This window comes from Puntigrus tetrazona, chromosome 17 (genome assembly GCF_018831695.1).
Source record: "Puntigrus tetrazona isolate hp1 chromosome 17, ASM1883169v1, whole genome shotgun sequence".
Taxonomy (NCBI): domain Eukaryota; kingdom Metazoa; phylum Chordata; class Actinopteri; order Cypriniformes; family Cyprinidae; genus Puntigrus; species Puntigrus tetrazona.
In genome coordinates, this window is record NC_056715.1 from 7,030,055 (window position 1) to 7,047,763 (window position 17,709).

Here is a 17,709-nt window from a genome sequence, read left to right on the forward strand (position 1 = left end):
ACACACAAACATACACGTTAAAGGACAGCGATACAAGGCTGGAAATGGCCAGAGCAGAGTCTGCCTGCTAGTGTCTTTCAGAGTATATACATTTAATTTGCAGGCATTGAGAAAATTATAGAGCCAATTAACACATATCTCACTCAAATTACCTTATATGTTTCAGCGTCCCTGAAGCAGGATTTTTCTTTAGAAAAACTGTTCGAAATATGACTGATACTGATTAAATAGCAGTCCCAAACTAGTTTTTGTTAATACGTATGAGCCACCACAGTCATTTAAGCATATACAAAATGAAACAAAGTGAAAATAATATGGTATTTTGGGTTATGAAAACCATTACAATGCATATACTAACATGAACTGTTTATGGAAAATGGATTGTTCACTTTTGATAGACTTTTTTTATTTTATAAGTTACAAAATAACAACAGAATAATGAGACTATCAACATCTCATTTGACCACAGCTGAAATGGGATAGAGCATTTTTCTCAGGCACTCTTTTAAACTGCATCTGACAGAAGTGTAACGGCTTTTATGCACGTCTCGGGAATCAATTTTGTTTCTTTGGCCGTACACTCTGCGACCCACCAGTTGAGAAACACTGTTCTAAATACTTCATAAGAATAAATAAAGCCTACTAAATGTTTGGGTAAGTTTGGTAAGTTATTACCAATGCTGGGCAGGTTTAATTTAAAAATACATCAAAAATAGTATGTTATTACAAATTTAATGCATTATATTAATAAAAGTATCTAGTTCTTCCAACAACAACAACAACAACAACATCTTATTGACCACAAACGTTTGAACACTGTATTTTTAAAATAACTATTAGAAAATTTTGCACAATATCCTATAGAGTACAGTTTCCAAGCAAAAAAATGTCAATGGGGTAAGAAAAAACTTAATAAAACACTTAATAAAATTTTATAATGTTTTTATGACGTGTAAATATTTTCCTGGTGAAAAAAGACAAAATAATCAACAGAAAAATGACTTTTAAAATCCAAGGAATGGATTTTGAAATTCTCATAAATAAAAATCAAGAAAATGAAAGCATAATCATAGCACAATGTTTTACAAAATCTACAAAAAACACCATGCTGATTATTTCTAGCTAATAATTATAAATAACTTTTACATAAAATCATATTACACATTAAACAGTATTCTGTTCATTTCAGGGTGTCAAAATAATTACCAAACTCAGCTGTGAGGTTAAGGCCACGGGACATTTCAGAATATTTTTAGAGTTAATAGGAAATAGCGGCAGAGAGATTAAACATCACGGCATATCTCGTGTTGTTTAACCCAGAGGCCATTTAATAAGACCGCCGCCATAATGAGGCTCGTTAGCAATACAGCATGTTTACCTCAGGAACCTGCTGATAAATGCGAGCTCCAAAAACTCATATACGGTGCGTGTGGGGGTGGAGAGAGAGTGGGTGCTCTAATATGCCAGTTAGCTGATCATTTCTGCTCAAGGTGTATTCTCATTTGTGCAAATCTATGTCCATATGTGAGAGTAGACTGAAAGCCAGTAAGGTCACGCTTGCTCAAGGTCAACCTAAGAAAGCATTCATCTTCAGTTAAAGGGAATCAAGACTCATCAGCTGTCCTTTACAGTCACACCAACTGGTACCCAGGATTCTCAGCAGGGGAGAGCAGCAATCACAGGGAAAGAAAGAAAACAGGGTGATTGAGAGAGAGAAAAGGAAGAAATCATGAAAAGACAAGCGTATGATTGCTGAAGAAATGCTCAAGGAGGAAATCCCCATGGCAACGCCAGGAAACCACATGCTTTCACCATGGCAACAAAGCCTGGGTAGGAATGCTAATGTCAGAGAGTCTGCTGAGCGAAGGGAGAGAGAAATGGATGATACTCATAGGAAATATTATGAGAATATAACGTTTCACAGCAATTAAATGTATGTATACTATACACATACTTGTAAACGTAAAGGTACGCTATGCCTATGCACAGTGTTGTTTTCAGTCACAAAATGCCACACCATCTCTTTTTTAATTTTCGTGCGTAACGTTCACATTCATGCAGCAATTTTGGCCAAGAGGCATTGTATCAAATGACTTCAAAATGAACAGCATAGTGTAAATGCACCATCTGCATAAGAATGTTATTAATGTAGATGCAAAGAAATAAAGACAGTTCACTCCTGTACTTATGAATAGTAGAAACAGCAACCCACAAGATGGCGGAATAGACTTATATTTTCAATTTTTAAAAAAAAGCCAATCACTGATTGGTAAAGTCACAATGTCGCTGCAGTGGCTGTTAGATGCCCTGGTTCCCATGGAAACCTGAAGCTAGACCAGCCAATGACTGCGCGGGTGCTTTGGCTTTTTTTTAAAAAAGCATATTTAAAACTATTCGAGCAAAAGAAGCAACGTACATGGGCAGTTCATTTCCGATTTAAATTGAATTGAAAGTTCATCCCCCTCATTCCTTTAGATAAGACTTAGGCTTGGACGAGCTGCCTGGAGGCGTCACAAATATGGCTGCCGATTGAACAGACTTTCCTTGACCGGGACATTTTACGTCTACATGTTCTGATCTCTTACGTGCTCATACCAGTAACCTTCATTCTGAGTTCACACATCTGCGTAATAACGGCAATTCACTGGTCATGTTCAGCTTCCATTACTGGTAAATTACCAAAACTAATTGACTGAAAAGCACCTGTTCACAACCGTAATTTACTGCTAATTTACTGTTAAACACTGTATACTGAGTGTGTTTACGTGCACAAGTATGTCCATTTTGTTTATTAAACTGACAATGCATGCGAGTCAGATAAACAGTTCAATGTTAATGTTTTGAAGTCAAGGTTTTGACATAATCAGATCAATCATAACATAACGCAGTGTGTTTCCTTCGTGTAAATTCGTTCATTAACTGCTGTAAATCACATATGAAGGTCGTGTGAAACATGAAATCTAGGTGAGGGAATCCTCTTTGGTCCTGCATTTGTCCTACATATGACATACACACAGACACACGCACACATACATTCACTCAGACACACAGCAGCCCTCCCTTGCCCCAAAATCTCACTGTCCTAAAAACTATTTGTAGCATTTGCCCACTCCTCCGTCTCTAGTTCAGTACCCTACTCTCAACCCCCTTCATCATGACCTCTTTCTTTTTCAGCACACCTTTCTCTCAAAAACACACTCAAGTAAACATACGCACAGACACACACACACACACACACATCCCGTCTCTCTCTCTTTCACACAGTAACACAAGGTTCATCTTCCTCCCTAAAGACTCCTGCTGAGTATATGGCTTAGAGGCAGGAGTCTCTCACAGCTGGACTGGAAAGACAGTGTCTGTATGTGTGTTTCAATATCCCTGTCTCTCTCACAAACACGGACCCTTGTGTATTAACAGACAAAGAAAATAGCAATAATATGTGGTACATAGCTCTCTAGATCTGAGTTATTGTAGTTAGCTAAAACCAAAACCATTCAAAAGAATATTTTCTCTAATTAAAATTAACCGAACTAAAATGACACAAATAAAGCAAAGTTTTTTTTTTTAAATATTCATTTTATTTTTAATAAAATATTTAAAATAAAAACGTCTCATTTCAGCTAGTTACATTTAGCTTAACTTGAGGTAGGAAAACTACTTAAATTGAAATACCTTAATAATTAATAATAACAATGTATATAGACTGTTTCATCAGGCACATTTATCTTCCGGTCTGTGTTTGTTTATCGTCTGACTACAAACGCATCTAATGATGAGTAATGACGTTGGTCTCAGGCTGTTGTGCTGTGGGATTTCCATATAAAATAACAAAAACCATGCAAAAAAAATAAACATTTTAGCTAAAATTAAAATGAAAATATAAAAAATAAAAACACTTCAAAATAATAATAAACACTATCTAAACAGTATCCAAATGAGTCACAATGTATAATGACCACTAAAATGCATAATCGCCTCAATTATATAAGAATAATGACAACAACCAACCGGAGTTTGAGTCCTTTCATTCCACTTCAAGTGTTCGTTGCTTCAGCCAATCAGGCAGCTCAAATGTGCATCTTAATAATTTGCCACTAATCACTTCTTTAATTAAAGTGTCTACCTCTGAGGATTTGGGTTTGAATTGAGATTTTATCCAGGGGACTAGGCCTCCTTTATTTCTCTGTAATTAGACAGCCTAGTTATGCTTCACTGGCCTTCTGAGAGCTTGTTTTTTAATAGTTCTTTTGAGAAGTCGAATAAAAAAACAACATTTTTGTTTTTACTTTGTGATCGAACATCAGATTTTTCTGTACAGACAATGCTATATGAAACTGGTAATTTAGCTACACATAGAAATTAGAATCACATCTTTTTGTCATTACTTTTTGCACACCACAATTTTTTTTATCACTCATTGTAATGTCTGGAGGGCGACTAAAATGTATGTGATGATATGTCACCCCATTAAATTAGAAAACAGCGCTCTCACTGGTGGACATCTGATTTGCACTTACTAATTACAGCAGTCCGACAGCGACGCCACGCGGCGAAACAGTGCATTACACCTGTGTACACACGTGTCCACAGACCACACGCACACACAAACCAAACGTGTTTAATTCATATTGTAATTATACGTATTGCGTGTCGTATATTGGATTGCAACACGTATTGCGTGTGTCGTATATTGGAAATTTTGTGGAATTAAAAACACTTACAAGTCAGTAGCACTTAACATCTTAACTGGACGGCGGCTTGTCTTTTAGGACAATCTATAGAGTTAAAAGAGAAAGCGAATTCTACCAGTGATTCTAAAGCATTGAACGTAGTGGGGAAATTGGGGAAAATTACTGTACCTGCACACAATATTAAATGAACAAACCGCGCATGCGCGCTCACACTCGGACAGATCCCATGATCCCGCTCCTAACCGCCCTATCATCTGATTGGTTAGTTTGAAGTCCTCCGAGAACTCCGATTGGCTGCTTTTGAATTACGTCTACGCGGCCAGTTTGAATCAAGGAACTCGCAGCTCAGCGAGATACACGACAACATCCGCACGCTCTCTCTCTGTTCTCAAAGACCTTCAACGAGACGTCGAAGAAAAATAGACGAGTTTGGTTATTCATCCAGATTCGATATAGTTACAGAGAAGGTGAGTTTTAATATATGTAAATTATTGATTGTTATCAGTTGTTTTTTTATTATGGTCGTTTAACGTTTTTGATCAGGCCCACTGGGGAAAAAAAACTCCCCAGTCATTTAACATCAGCATGTACTTTATATTGTAATCGTAATATTCAGAGTCGTCGATTGGTTAATATAATTTGTAAATATAGGCCCTGAATAAAAGCATATACGTGTCTTAATCGCTTTTCCATCTTTATTACACATTTGTGAAGCATCTTGATTTGAAGTTGCCACATTGTTTCACTAGCAAAACACAAATAACAACAAAACACAAATGCGACTGTTTATGAATTATGAATCATCAGAAATTTCACTGTATTTTATGATAGTGTTTGCTATGCCAAGACTGACAGTTGTAAAGGTCAGAAAAATTAAGTCTTTAATCTAACAGTTAGGTGTATCTTAGTATCTAACGTGTATCTTAGTATCTAACTGTTAGGTGTATTTACGTTACATGCATAGCACGTATTCTTACATTAGACAGTATTTTCAACACAACGTAAACATTACTTAGTGTTTTGAAAAGAAATGGACAAATTTATGTAACACATCTAGGTTTTCTAAGGCACATTTTTGTTTTTTTTAAGTATCAGTATGTTGACCTTTTCTTTCCCCCTCTCCCAAGTTTTAAGAAAATGGATGACTATTTGAAAATAGAGAAAATTGGTGAAGGTGAGTTAAATTTTTCTTTGTGTACCGTAACTGACTAGTGTTGTGTTTTTTTTCTGTACATGTCTGATAGAAATGAATACATATGTATGTATATATATATATATATATATATATATATATATATATATATATATATATATATATATATATATATATATGTCTGTTCCTTAGGTACTTACGGCGTGGTATATAAGGGCAGGAATAAAACCACTGGACAGGTGGTTGCTATGAAGAAGATCCGCCTGGAGAGTGAGGAGGAGGGTGTCCCCAGCACTGCTGTCAGAGAGATCTCCCTCCTCAAGGAGCTCCAGCATCCCAACGTTGTACGGTAAGAGAGTTTGACATCTTTATCAAAATTACATACACTACTGTTCAAAAGCTTTTTTGTAATGTTTTAAAAGACATCTCTTGCTCACCCGGTGCTGCATTTGTTAAATTTAGTATAAACAGTAGTATTTGAATTATTGTGAACTTTTATCTAATTTTAAACAATTTTCAAATTTTTTAAAAGTTTTTAAAATGTGAAAAAAGCTCTTCGGAAATGGTTTTCAGTTTTATTACTGATTTATACACTCATCTGTGTTTGTTTGGTCTTTTCCCTTTTTACAGCCTGCTGGATGTATTGATGCAGGAGTCAAAGTTATACCTGGTGTTTGAATTTCTGTCCATGGATCTGAAGAAGTACTTGGACTCCATCCCATCAGGCCAGTTCATGGATCCCATGCTTGTCAAGGTGCATTAAATGTTGTGCAACATTACAACATGCAACCTTAGTTTATTTATTTAATAAATGGTACTGAATTTTAAATATTTACAACTCTCTACGTCCCCTTATTTTAAATTACCTTTTTTTCCCCCAGACATAGACCTTTGAAACCTTTTGTAGTCTGCTTTCGCTACTGTTTGAACGTTTTGTTTTAAGAAATGAATACTTTTGTTTAGAATGGATGCATTAAATTGATTAAAAACCACATTTGCAAATGTTTTGTTTTTAAATTTTAGTTTAAACTTTCTATTCACCAAAGACAATGCATCCGTTTTCACAAAAAAGTAAGCAGCACAACTGTTTTCAACATTGTTAAAAAAAAAAAAAAAAAAAACGAGCACCAAATCAGTGTACTAGAAAGATTTTTAACACGTGACACCTGAAGACTGAAAAAGTTGTTCATAATATTGCTGTTGTTTGAATGATTGTGTACATTTAACACTACTAGGATTACTTTTGTATTCTCAAATATATAAATTCTACTACCTTCCCAGATGTTTTGTATTGATTTATATTTGGATTGTGCAGTAGATCCAGAATGTAGAGTCTCACTGGAAATAAAGGTAACCGTGTGTGTGTGTCCTTCTTCTCTGTAGAGTTACCTGTATCAGATCCTTGAGGGGATTCTGTTCTGCCACTGTCGCAGGGTTCTGCATCGTGACCTAAAGCCCCAGAACCTGCTGATTGATAATAAAGGTGTGATTAAGCTGGCAGACTTCGGGCTGGCGCGCGCCTTTGGTGTCCCGGTCAGAGTATATACACATGAGGTACATGACTCTAACTTCTCCATTCTCAGTGTTCGGTAAACAATCAGGCTGACGTGTTTATTCTCAATGTCTGATCGCACAGGTGGTCACTCTGTGGTACAGAGCTCCAGAAGTCTTGCTGGGGGCCTCACGTTATTCCACGCCCGTAGATGTCTGGAGTATTGGTACCATCTTTGCTGAACTTGCTACAAAGAAACCGCTCTTCCATGGAGACTCAGAAATAGACCAGCTCTTCCGGATCTTCAGGTATACAGACTTCTGGAACTTTCATTTTGTTATGTCTTAAGACTTGAATCAGTTGTCAGATATACTAAAGGTTTTTTCTATGTATTAACATCATAAGTATTAGCTTTTTATGCTGCTTCCCTCCCAATGACATTATAATATTAATGTCACTCATCCCAAGATAAAGTATACTGCGATAACCAGCCACTTGCAATCAAATTACACATTTCCTGTGATTTTTATTTATATTTAGGACTCTGGGAACCCCTAACAATGAGGTCTGGCCCGATGTTGAGTCTCTGCCAGATTATAAGAATACATTCCCAAAGTGGAAATCTGGGAATCTGGCCGGTACTGTGAAAAACTTGGACAAGAACGGCATCGACCTGCTCACGGTAAAAGGGCATCCTAATGTACTGGTGTCCTACTTAGCTGTTTGGTTTTGTCTGTCTTTTTCTCCTCACTTATTAATTTTTGTGTCTTTTGTTTAGAAAATGCTGATTTACGACCCTCCTAAGCGGATCTCAGCACGGCAAGCAATGACACATCCATATTTCGACGATTTAGACAAGAGTACTCTTCCTGCCAGTAACCTCAAGATATAGACTCTTAATCTAAAGCAATGAGAGCTTAGTCTTTTGACATGCAATAATTAACCTTTTGCTTATTGTTTATTGGGTGGCTTTTGTACTTTTCTACTTTTGGTTTGTCTTTTTGTATGTCTTTTTCCTATCCTGTTTTATGTTACACCAAACACCCGTTTGTAAATAAAACTTATATTTTTTGTGGACCTGAAGTGGCATATTACAAAGATAAACTGTTCATAATAAAGAGCACTTTTTGGGATCCCATCATAGGCTGATGTTTTGTTTTTATGTACATTAATACATTGTGTTACTTGTATCCTATCCAGTGAATGGGTGCAAACAGAGTCCAAAGAAGCTGATAAAAACATTTGTAAAAATCTGTTTATAAAACAAAAAAAGTATTTCAACTCCTAAACTGTAATTTCTTGTCAAAATTCTAGTCCATAATCCATAACGCATCTTCAAGGGATTAAATCTACAAATGTGGTCTTTATGAACATCTTGATTTAATATAATGTTCTCGGTGTTTGATGCCCAACACTGTTTGATCATTAGTAATGAACTAGCATTCTGTAGTGGAAAAAGCCTTGGACAACAGACACTCAACCCATTCATTCTTTGTTCAGCATGAAAGCATACTATTCTCTTGTTTTTTCGTGTTTTCCAGTAAGTTTCCCATAGTGTCTGCCAGAAAAATATAAAGAAAATGTCATCCAAGGCATTTGGTACTATTGCTTCGTGATTTCCATGTCTACTTCCATGTGAACAGTTAAATACTATTTCTTTGCAAATCACATCATGTTTCTTGTAATATCAATGATGTTTTTTCTGAAATAGATAGTTTCTTTGTATAAACAGTGAACGAGTGATTGAGTGTGTGTAAGCTCGCTTTATACTCTCTCCAAAGATATCTCTCCAAATGCGACTGCACAGCAAGCTCTAAATGACTGTGTGTACGTAACCTATGCCCTTTTTGAATAACATAATACACAAAAAATGAGAATAAGAAGAATGATTCACTATCTTAACTGACCAGATTATTCTTTAGTACTGTACTGAGTGTAGCATAACCTATTGTCATACCTTAATACCAGTTCTACTTTATGAAAATGATTTATTTCTGTATTATTTGTATATTTAGGCAAATTGAACTAGTCTTGAGTTTTGAAAGAGCTCTAAAATGTAATGACTTCACAATGGGTGCTATAGAGAAAAGTCTCATGAATATTCACAGAGCACACAGCAGGCCACGCAGTACTGTAAACTGCCGTTTTGGTTTGCAGCACAAAGAAAACCTTTATGCACTACAATTTTTTTGCCCATATACATTACTGAAACAGCTAGTCTTGTTAAAGGAATAATTCACCAAAAATTCTGTCATCATTTACTCACCCTCGAGTAGTTCCAAATCTATACAGTTCTTTGTTCTGCCAAAATGTCTATTTAATAACATTAATCAATGCATTTGTGATATTTACTCGGGAGGTTGTTAAGTTAAACTTCATCCATTGGTTAATATTGGCCCAAAAAAACGGTGTTGATCTACTATAAATCAAAGGTCTCCATGAACATATAGTCACGTAGCCAAACTGTCCAACTTTCTTTGGTATCCTGTTTTATCTTTGTCTGGCATTTCCTGTTTCCTCTACTCGGTAAAAATAGAAAATTGTCTCTCATAAAATGAAAAATGAAGTAATGCGTGTTTTCCTGATTTAGGGATTTGTATATGCTATATGAAAAATGGGAATGAAACCCCAAAGGACAGATAACCAAAATGGATCATCATATAGGAAATATTTAATTTATAATTATTTCAGTAGGTTCACAAGTGGAAAAAGAGTTTTAATATGAGGCGCATACCGGAAAAAGCTGACCTGGGAACTTGTGTAGCTCAACTACAGATTCTATCAGCTAATTATCAGCTGGTTTCCATGTCAGAGTGACAAAAAGAGTCTGATATAGAGTCATATCTGAATGCGCACTGCGAGAGTAATCAGTCACGAGCAGACCCCTTTTTTAACACATGTATTCAATAGATATGTGTCTGCCTACGCATTTCATAATACAAAAAAGTTATTTTACTTCACTGCTTCACAACACTGTCTGACGTACAAGCATTTTAAAAAAACTCAAGTAATATTTTAAAATTAGAAACCAAATAACGAATGCCATAATATAACTGCCACTACTACTGGTCCTAGTTTGGCTTTACATAACGCATTCAAAACACATTTTTAAAACATTTTTCACCCATTAATGTGTTTTTAAGCAGTGCAATTTTTTTTATATGAAACTGACCCCCAAACATAGATCATCCATTATTAAAATAATTTTTTTATCAATTTATTTATTTTTTAACCAACTATAGATAGATAGATAGATAGATAGATAGATAGATAGATAGATAGATAGATAGATAGATAGATAGATAGATAGATAGATAGATAGATAGAATTACTAAACGTTTAACTAAAATCATAGTTTCTGTTTTTTTTCTCACTTAAAAGATTAATAAATATTCTAATAGTATCTCAATGACACCTAAATAACACTGCCTAGCACTCTCTTCCATCCCTCTGGGGGTCTCCAGAACAATCTGGCGCAGTTAATGGGATGTATTAGTACTCAAGAAGCTAAAATTTAGTTGTACTCTTATTTTCTTTGTTTCCTTCATATTGGAAGAGAGGTAGATGTCGGTGATGGCGATGGTGGTTTAACATCTTGACAGATAACAATGAGCCTGTAGAGGTTGAGGACGACCACTAGAAAGTTCTTAATAGCGAAGAAGACCAACATTTGGTGGAACACATCAAAGTATATCATCACAATGAGACGTACCACGAGAAAAGGGCCGTCCTGGATAAACAAACTCTCCACGATGTTCCAAATATCTGTACTGTGTCTTAACAAGACCAAATTACAACAGCCGTTTCCACCCTTCGGCTCATCAGAACTCTGTTGCCGGGACGTCACAACTGTAACATGAAACATTATAGACACAGAAATATTAGAACTCAGAGCCAAACTAAATCAATTTGTCAAGTTTAGACTGTACAGCTTTCTTTGTAGGAAATGCTATGTTTTGGATTGTGTTTTAACGGTTTCATTAAAAAGTTACTTTGTAAAAGTGCTTGTTTTCAATAAAGTTGAAGTTGAAGGGTTTTAATAGAGTTTAAATAGTGGTGATCTCTTCAGTTTTGGCAGAGAACTATTATGACTGTTTTTTTGGACTACAGAGCACTTTGTTCCATAAACTATAAAAAAACAATCACTCTAAATGTGTGGGGTTTATGAGTTTACATTTCAAAATTATGTTCTTTATGTTTCCTCCACACAATTTTTTTTTTAAAGTAATCACTCCTTTTATATCACAATTTTGACCTTGCAATTTCAAGTTAATCAGAATTACAGAGTTTCTATATGAACTTGCAATTATGAGTTTAAAACTCTAACTATATAACTGACCAATCTAAAGTCTGAATTGTGAGAAAACATCATGAATGGTAAGATTTCAAAAATCGTAATTACATTTTATATTTTTTATTTCAGGCCAGAAATAGGTTTTCATAGTTTAAAGACCAGTGAGCAGGGGAGATCTGCAGAAGGTGAACTTTCGGCAAATGGTTGAAAAGATCCAAAAAATCCACCCCTCTCCTCTTCCTATGGGGTTTGGTAATGTTTAAATTCATGCAGCTGCCAAAGCTCTCAATTCCTCAAAGGACAGCGTGCATAGAGCATAACGCAACAAAAACACATGCTGTTGATCTACAAATGACTGGAGCGCTGTTACATTACATTGAGCTGCATCCCAAACCGCTAGTTTATGTGAGCTCCAAGGGTAAGAAAAATACTTTCGATGGAGCAGGATGAAACATTTACGATCTCTGAGCATCAAACTGAAACTTCACAGAACAGCAGGTTCCACCTCCAGTCGCTTGAGGGAGCCTGAACTGTTTTATAGGTCATTTCGCTGCTTTTCAAAGAAACATCCGTGACGACTGATGATGGGATGGAAAAGAAACACAAGTAGTTGAACACAAACCTGCCAGGTGAAAAGGAAACTGCAACATACTCCACGTCCACACTGCCAAAATTACATACACCAGCTGATTGTTTTTCTCCCTATAACACACAGTAAAAAAAACTTAGTAATATAATGCATTATATTATACATGTGTCTTTTTGACATAATGGAGTGCAGATTCTCAGACACCAATTACACCAGCTTTCACAAACAATCCACTCTAACGGCCCATTCTCAGGAAAGGGCCAATTGTGTTACTACTGATATCACTGACAGGAAAAACCAGAGATCCTGAACACAGCAACAGAATAGGAGTCATTCACTATTTGGCTGAGATACAACTATTTGAAAATCAGGAATCTGAGGGTGCAAAAAATCTAAATATTGATAAAATTGCCTTTAAATGTGTCCAAATGAAGTCCTTAGCAAAGCATATTACCAATAAAAATTAAATGTTGCTATATTTGCAGTAGTAAAATTACAAAATATCTTCATGGAACCTTTACTTAAAGGGGTAATATAATTTCAAAATGTTCTTTCTCTTTAGAGTGTTACAGGCTCTTGGTGCATAAAGAAGATAAAGTCTCAAAACTAATAATCTTTCTAAAAGTGGGGCCTGTTTTCATAAAAAGCTCTGGATAGCTGGCCAACCAGAGCACATCTCGCTTTTTTAGAACGATGAGCTTTGTACAGCTCGAACCGTTTCAGAAGGCGGGGCTTAGAGGAGAAACAATAATGTATAGTATGTGAAAAATAATGCGTTTTTTGAAACTTAAGCCACTTACAAACACTGCATTACACCAAATACACAAAATAATGTTCTTTTTACCAACAATCCTTTAATATTCGAATGATTTCTGTCAGAAAATAAAACTGGATCATTTCAGCCCTTACATTTTATTATTGGCTATTGCTACAAATATACCCGTTTGTACTTGTAGGTGATTAAAAATGCATAAATAAAAGATCTCCTTTTTAAATACTTTATATGCTTTGTCTGTGTTTGGATTTTCTGACAAAAAGCCAATTTTCTCTTTGTCCCTCAGAAATTGATCATACAAAAATATAGAACAGTGTTGTGTGATTATTTTTCCTAGTAAATGCCAGTTAACATTAACCTCACGTTTTAAATGTAACAGGATTGCCATTTAATTACACAAAATACAATTTGAAAGAGCAATGTCATTGTTTTATAATATGTATTATTATTATTATGTATAGAGTAAAATTATCTGAACGTTCAGCAGTTACGTTTCAAATTAAACAACTGCAAATTGCTTATCTTTCCAAGACCAAAAGGCACCTGAAGGCCGAACAATAATCATTAATCAAATCGAAAAAAACACAGCATTGTACATCAACAATAGCTTATGAACGGGCATTGAGTCAAGGATTTGTTTAAAGGCTGAGAACAGGAGGTACCCACTTGACATCAGAAAGTGTTTCACTGGTGAATTCCAGAATGTCTGCCGCCGTGCCAACAAAGATGAGCAAAAGCTGAGACAGCTCGTCACGCGTCACTCCGCCTCCTAACGGGAGGAGCCACTTTCCAAGGATGAGAAGAATGAGCAGAACCTGATGAAGACCAAGGATCCAGTCATTCGCACACACGGAAGTGAGCATGTTCTCCAAGTGCTGAAAGACAAAATAGTTTATACACACAGACGTTTATAAATAGAACAAATCACACCACTGACAAAAAAAGAGGAAGAGTCTCTTCATTCCCAAGAAACATGAACTGAGGTTCACAAGGGCATGAGTCATATGATTCACCACAAGGATTCAGCACTTTTGGCTGCCCATTGTCGTGAACTGAAAGTTCTAGACCCACAGAATGCGGGCAGAAATAAGGTCCAAAAATAATAGATCATCATAGATGCAGAATGAAATAAAAGACTTCTCGCTGGAACCTTTGAATTCCTATGAGTGTCAGATGCATCTTGGACATCCTCCACGTAGCATAACAATAGAAACGTTTCAAAGAACCCCCAGCAAAAACAGAGCAGAGGGTGATGGGGTGTACTAGCAAAATATTAGTTATATATCATGATTTCTTATTTTTATTTCTGAAGAGGAGAGGGAAGGCTAGACAAAAAGGCTCCATTAAGTATAGTGCTTACTACTTTATGAGGAAAGCTGTCTGTGTTGTGGAGCACAGGAAATGAATGACATCACAAATTGGAAGCATGTGCGATTTGTGAATATGCATATAACAGATGCATCGCAGTCAGAGCATTAGTCACTTTTGTACAGCCACGCACTGAACCACAAATTAAAACTCAAAAATAAACCAATAAATAATCATTTTCAAAATTACCTTTAGTGTTTCCTCACCCAATGTGCCATTTGTAGGCAATATGCTCTTGAGATTGTCCCAAGAGTCCAGTTTCCTACACTGCCAGATACAAAAAAAGCACAGAGAAGAATTTAATGAGTGGAAAAAGACACTGAGGAGGAATATAAGCTTTTAAAAGAGCATAATAGGGCTATACTGGCAGGCTAAAATGAATCAAATATTTTGCCAATACTGCTAGCACACACAATGAATTTGTGTTGGTGAAGCTCCCAGTACACAGAAAAAAATACTAAAATAAGAAAACAAAGATAGAAATAATATACCTAATGATATACAATGCAACTGCAAAAAAAATGATTTTTATGCTTACCAAGGCTGCATTTATTGATTATTTATTTAATAATAAGAACAGCATTTTTTTTTACACATTATTACAATTGAACACAATGTTTTTTCTATATTTAAAAAGATTTTTAAATTAATTTATTTTTGTCATAGAAAAGTTAAATATTCAGCATCCATTACTCCAGTCTTCACTTTACTTTAATATTGCTGTTTTTTGTTTGTTTGTTTGTTGTTGTGGTTTCTATTTTCATTTTTTGTGTGCAAATAAAAGCAGCTGTGGTGAGCTTAAATGACACATTTTGCTGTTATATTTCTGCAAAAAGAAAATCAGAAAAATCAAACCAAGGTCTTACAGGTTTAGAAAATGGGTCACTGTTCTCCTGATGATGTAACTCGAGAAGCCATATCGATGGAATAATGCTGATGAGGAAAAAGAGGATGGCTGGAGAAAACCTAAAAGAGGACAAAAGACGATTAAATCACTTTTATATAAGACACACTAAGTAACTTAACCATAAATATTATTATTTTATTTCCATATTCCTTTCAGGGCCAAGGTTAGTGTCACTGCTGGAGACCACTCAGATCATAGTAGACCAATACTCTTCACACACACCCTGTCTGTTACTGTGTCAGCATTAACAATAGCTCTAGCAGGATGTTGGTGAGGGGGAGGGAAGGAGGGAGAGAGGAATGTCAAAAACTTTTTAGGAAAATTGAATTAAAAAATGCAGCTGCATAACATACCACCAAAGAACCCCAATAAAAGCCACATGAACACAGACAAGAGCCATCCAGCAGAAAATGATCAACAGCGACATCAGTGAACATGTCAATACTGTAAATCGTGTATTTGAATCTGTTGAAACGTAAATGGAAAGTGTGTCACTCACCATTTGTAGTCTTTCCCTTTCCTTCGTTTTAAGGTGATTATCATCTCCACGACCAGAGGAAGGTAAAGGACGGTCAGCAGCCAGTACATGTTGTCATTTTTCACCGTTTTCACTCTCCAGACGCCGATGAGAGAGACCAGAATAAATAACGACCTGGTTATGATAGCGCACACGAATTTAACCAAAATCATGGTAGGAGCGACGGTGTCCTTCCTGAGTCTGAGCGGTGTAAAGTGCTCTCGTAGGGTCCCGCGGAGTCCACGCTTTGTGTTGAATCCTCCCACCAGCGTCAGTGTGTGAAATCAGTTACAGAGGTCAAGCGTTTGTCCTGAAGACGCACAGGGAGGAGGTCTGAAAGAACCTGTATGCAAGACCGTGCCGTTTATTGTATGTCTGGACACTCTTTCTTTAAAGTTTAGCAAAAACTTTTTTTTTCTCTCTCAGTTACAAAGGAAACGTGGGAAACTTTCGGTGGCCGGTAGAGGGCGGTGTTCGCTAATAATTTAGTAAGTCTACACTATTATTGTTATGCAAATGAATATGTCACAAAGACAGTGTCTGTTTGTCTGTGTTGGTCATCACGTATCCTACAAAAGCATTGAGGGGGAAAAAAACACGTTTTAATGCATCCTTAAGTCAAGTCAAATTGATTATAATCACTGAAAATAACCTTTTTAGTGAGACACTGTATGTGTGTGTGTGTGTGTGTGTGTGTGTGTGTGTATATATATATATATATATATATATATATATATATATATATATATATATATATATATATATATATATACATATATACACACACACAGACACACACACGCTTTATATATACCAAATTATATATACCAAAAGTGACCCGCTAGTGGCTCTTCCCTTACGAAGAATGTTTTTTTGTAGCGGTGTGCGGTTAATGTCTGACACATCAGCTCACATCTCTCTTCTTCACATACACTGTAGTTCCCACCATGTGGTGAATATCTCACGTTTCCTGGAGACTTACTGGACAGAGGATGTAGAAACGGTGACTCAGATGTTGTTTTAACTCAGGAAATGTGTTCTGATAGGATGAGAAGGCACTAATTGTGTATAAATTCAAAAAGATGATTTCACGACAAAGTGAACGCATAAGCACAGTATTTGCTAAACTGCTCCAAACAACTCCTGAGAAGCAGCATCATTATTGTTAACGTCAACTAAAAGTATTAAAATTGTTGAGATAAAGCTGAAAATTTTATATGAAAAATGTTTGGTGTGAACAACCTTTGCGTTTAAAGCACATTTTTGCCATAGATGCAATCCGTGCATGTTTTTTCAGGTAAGTTTGCAGGTAGGATTCTTGAAGCATCTTGGAGACATTGCCACATTTTGTTTGTTTGTTATTTACAGCACTACAGTAAAAGAAAGGAATAACTGACTTATAACCATTTTTAGGTGGTGAAAATAATAGTTCTAATAATTTTGATCAGTACGGTAAACATTTTGTTAATTAAGCTAAAAAGAGCAATTATCAGTCTAATCCTTAGGAATAATGCATATATTATTAATATACTGTATACAATATACAGAATAATGTATTGTGAACTTAACCACATGCCCTCTTCGGCACACTTTTTTACTCTTTTTGGTAACCCCCCCAAAATTGAGACATACCAGAAATGTTTCTATTCCAAAATAATCAAACATAAAGATGTTTTTAAACAATTTTAATTGATGAATTGAATATAAGTTCAAATACGTAAAGCCTATAAAAGCTAAAAGAATGTGCATGAGAAAAAACATTTGTTTTTATTGAAAGACTTCCCAAAGACCGTCTCACTAAACACACACAGTAGTCTCATTCTAAATGATCTTTAATGAACAGTCACATTTGGTATTCATAAACATGGCAACAAGAAAAACAATATTTACTTAACATGTCTGTCAGTCTGAGGCACATTCACA

General features: G+C 35.7%; 2 protein-coding genes across 2 annotated transcripts; one reads left to right on the forward strand and one right to left on the reverse strand.

Moving 5' to 3' along the window:
• Positions 1 to 5,009: 5,009 nt before the first annotated feature.
• On the forward strand, positions 5,010 to 8,474 carry cdk1 (cyclin-dependent kinase 1). Its single transcript, XM_043263696.1, has 8 exons — positions 5,010 to 5,158; positions 5,819 to 5,865; positions 6,037 to 6,193; positions 6,475 to 6,598; positions 7,228 to 7,398; positions 7,481 to 7,644; positions 7,877 to 8,018; positions 8,115 to 8,474. The coding sequence occupies exons 2-8, from the start codon at positions 5,829 to 5,831 to the stop codon at positions 8,226 to 8,228; spliced, it is 909 nt and encodes a 302-aa protein (XP_043119631.1). The 5' UTR covers positions 5,010 to 5,158; positions 5,819 to 5,828; the 3' UTR covers positions 8,229 to 8,474.
• Positions 8,475 to 8,609: 135 nt separating this feature from the next.
• On the reverse strand, positions 8,610 to 16,194 carry tmem26a (transmembrane protein 26a). Its single transcript, XM_043263694.1, has 6 exons — positions 15,769 to 16,194; positions 15,229 to 15,328; positions 14,552 to 14,629; positions 13,661 to 13,869; positions 12,253 to 12,332; positions 8,610 to 11,185 (listed from the first exon to the last, which is right to left on the reverse strand). Exons 1-6 carry the CDS (start codon positions 15,957 to 15,959, stop codon positions 10,881 to 10,883), a joined length of 963 nt encoding a protein of 320 aa, XP_043119629.1. The 5' UTR covers positions 15,960 to 16,194; the 3' UTR covers positions 8,610 to 10,880.
• Positions 16,195 to 17,709: the final 1,515 nt, after the last annotated feature.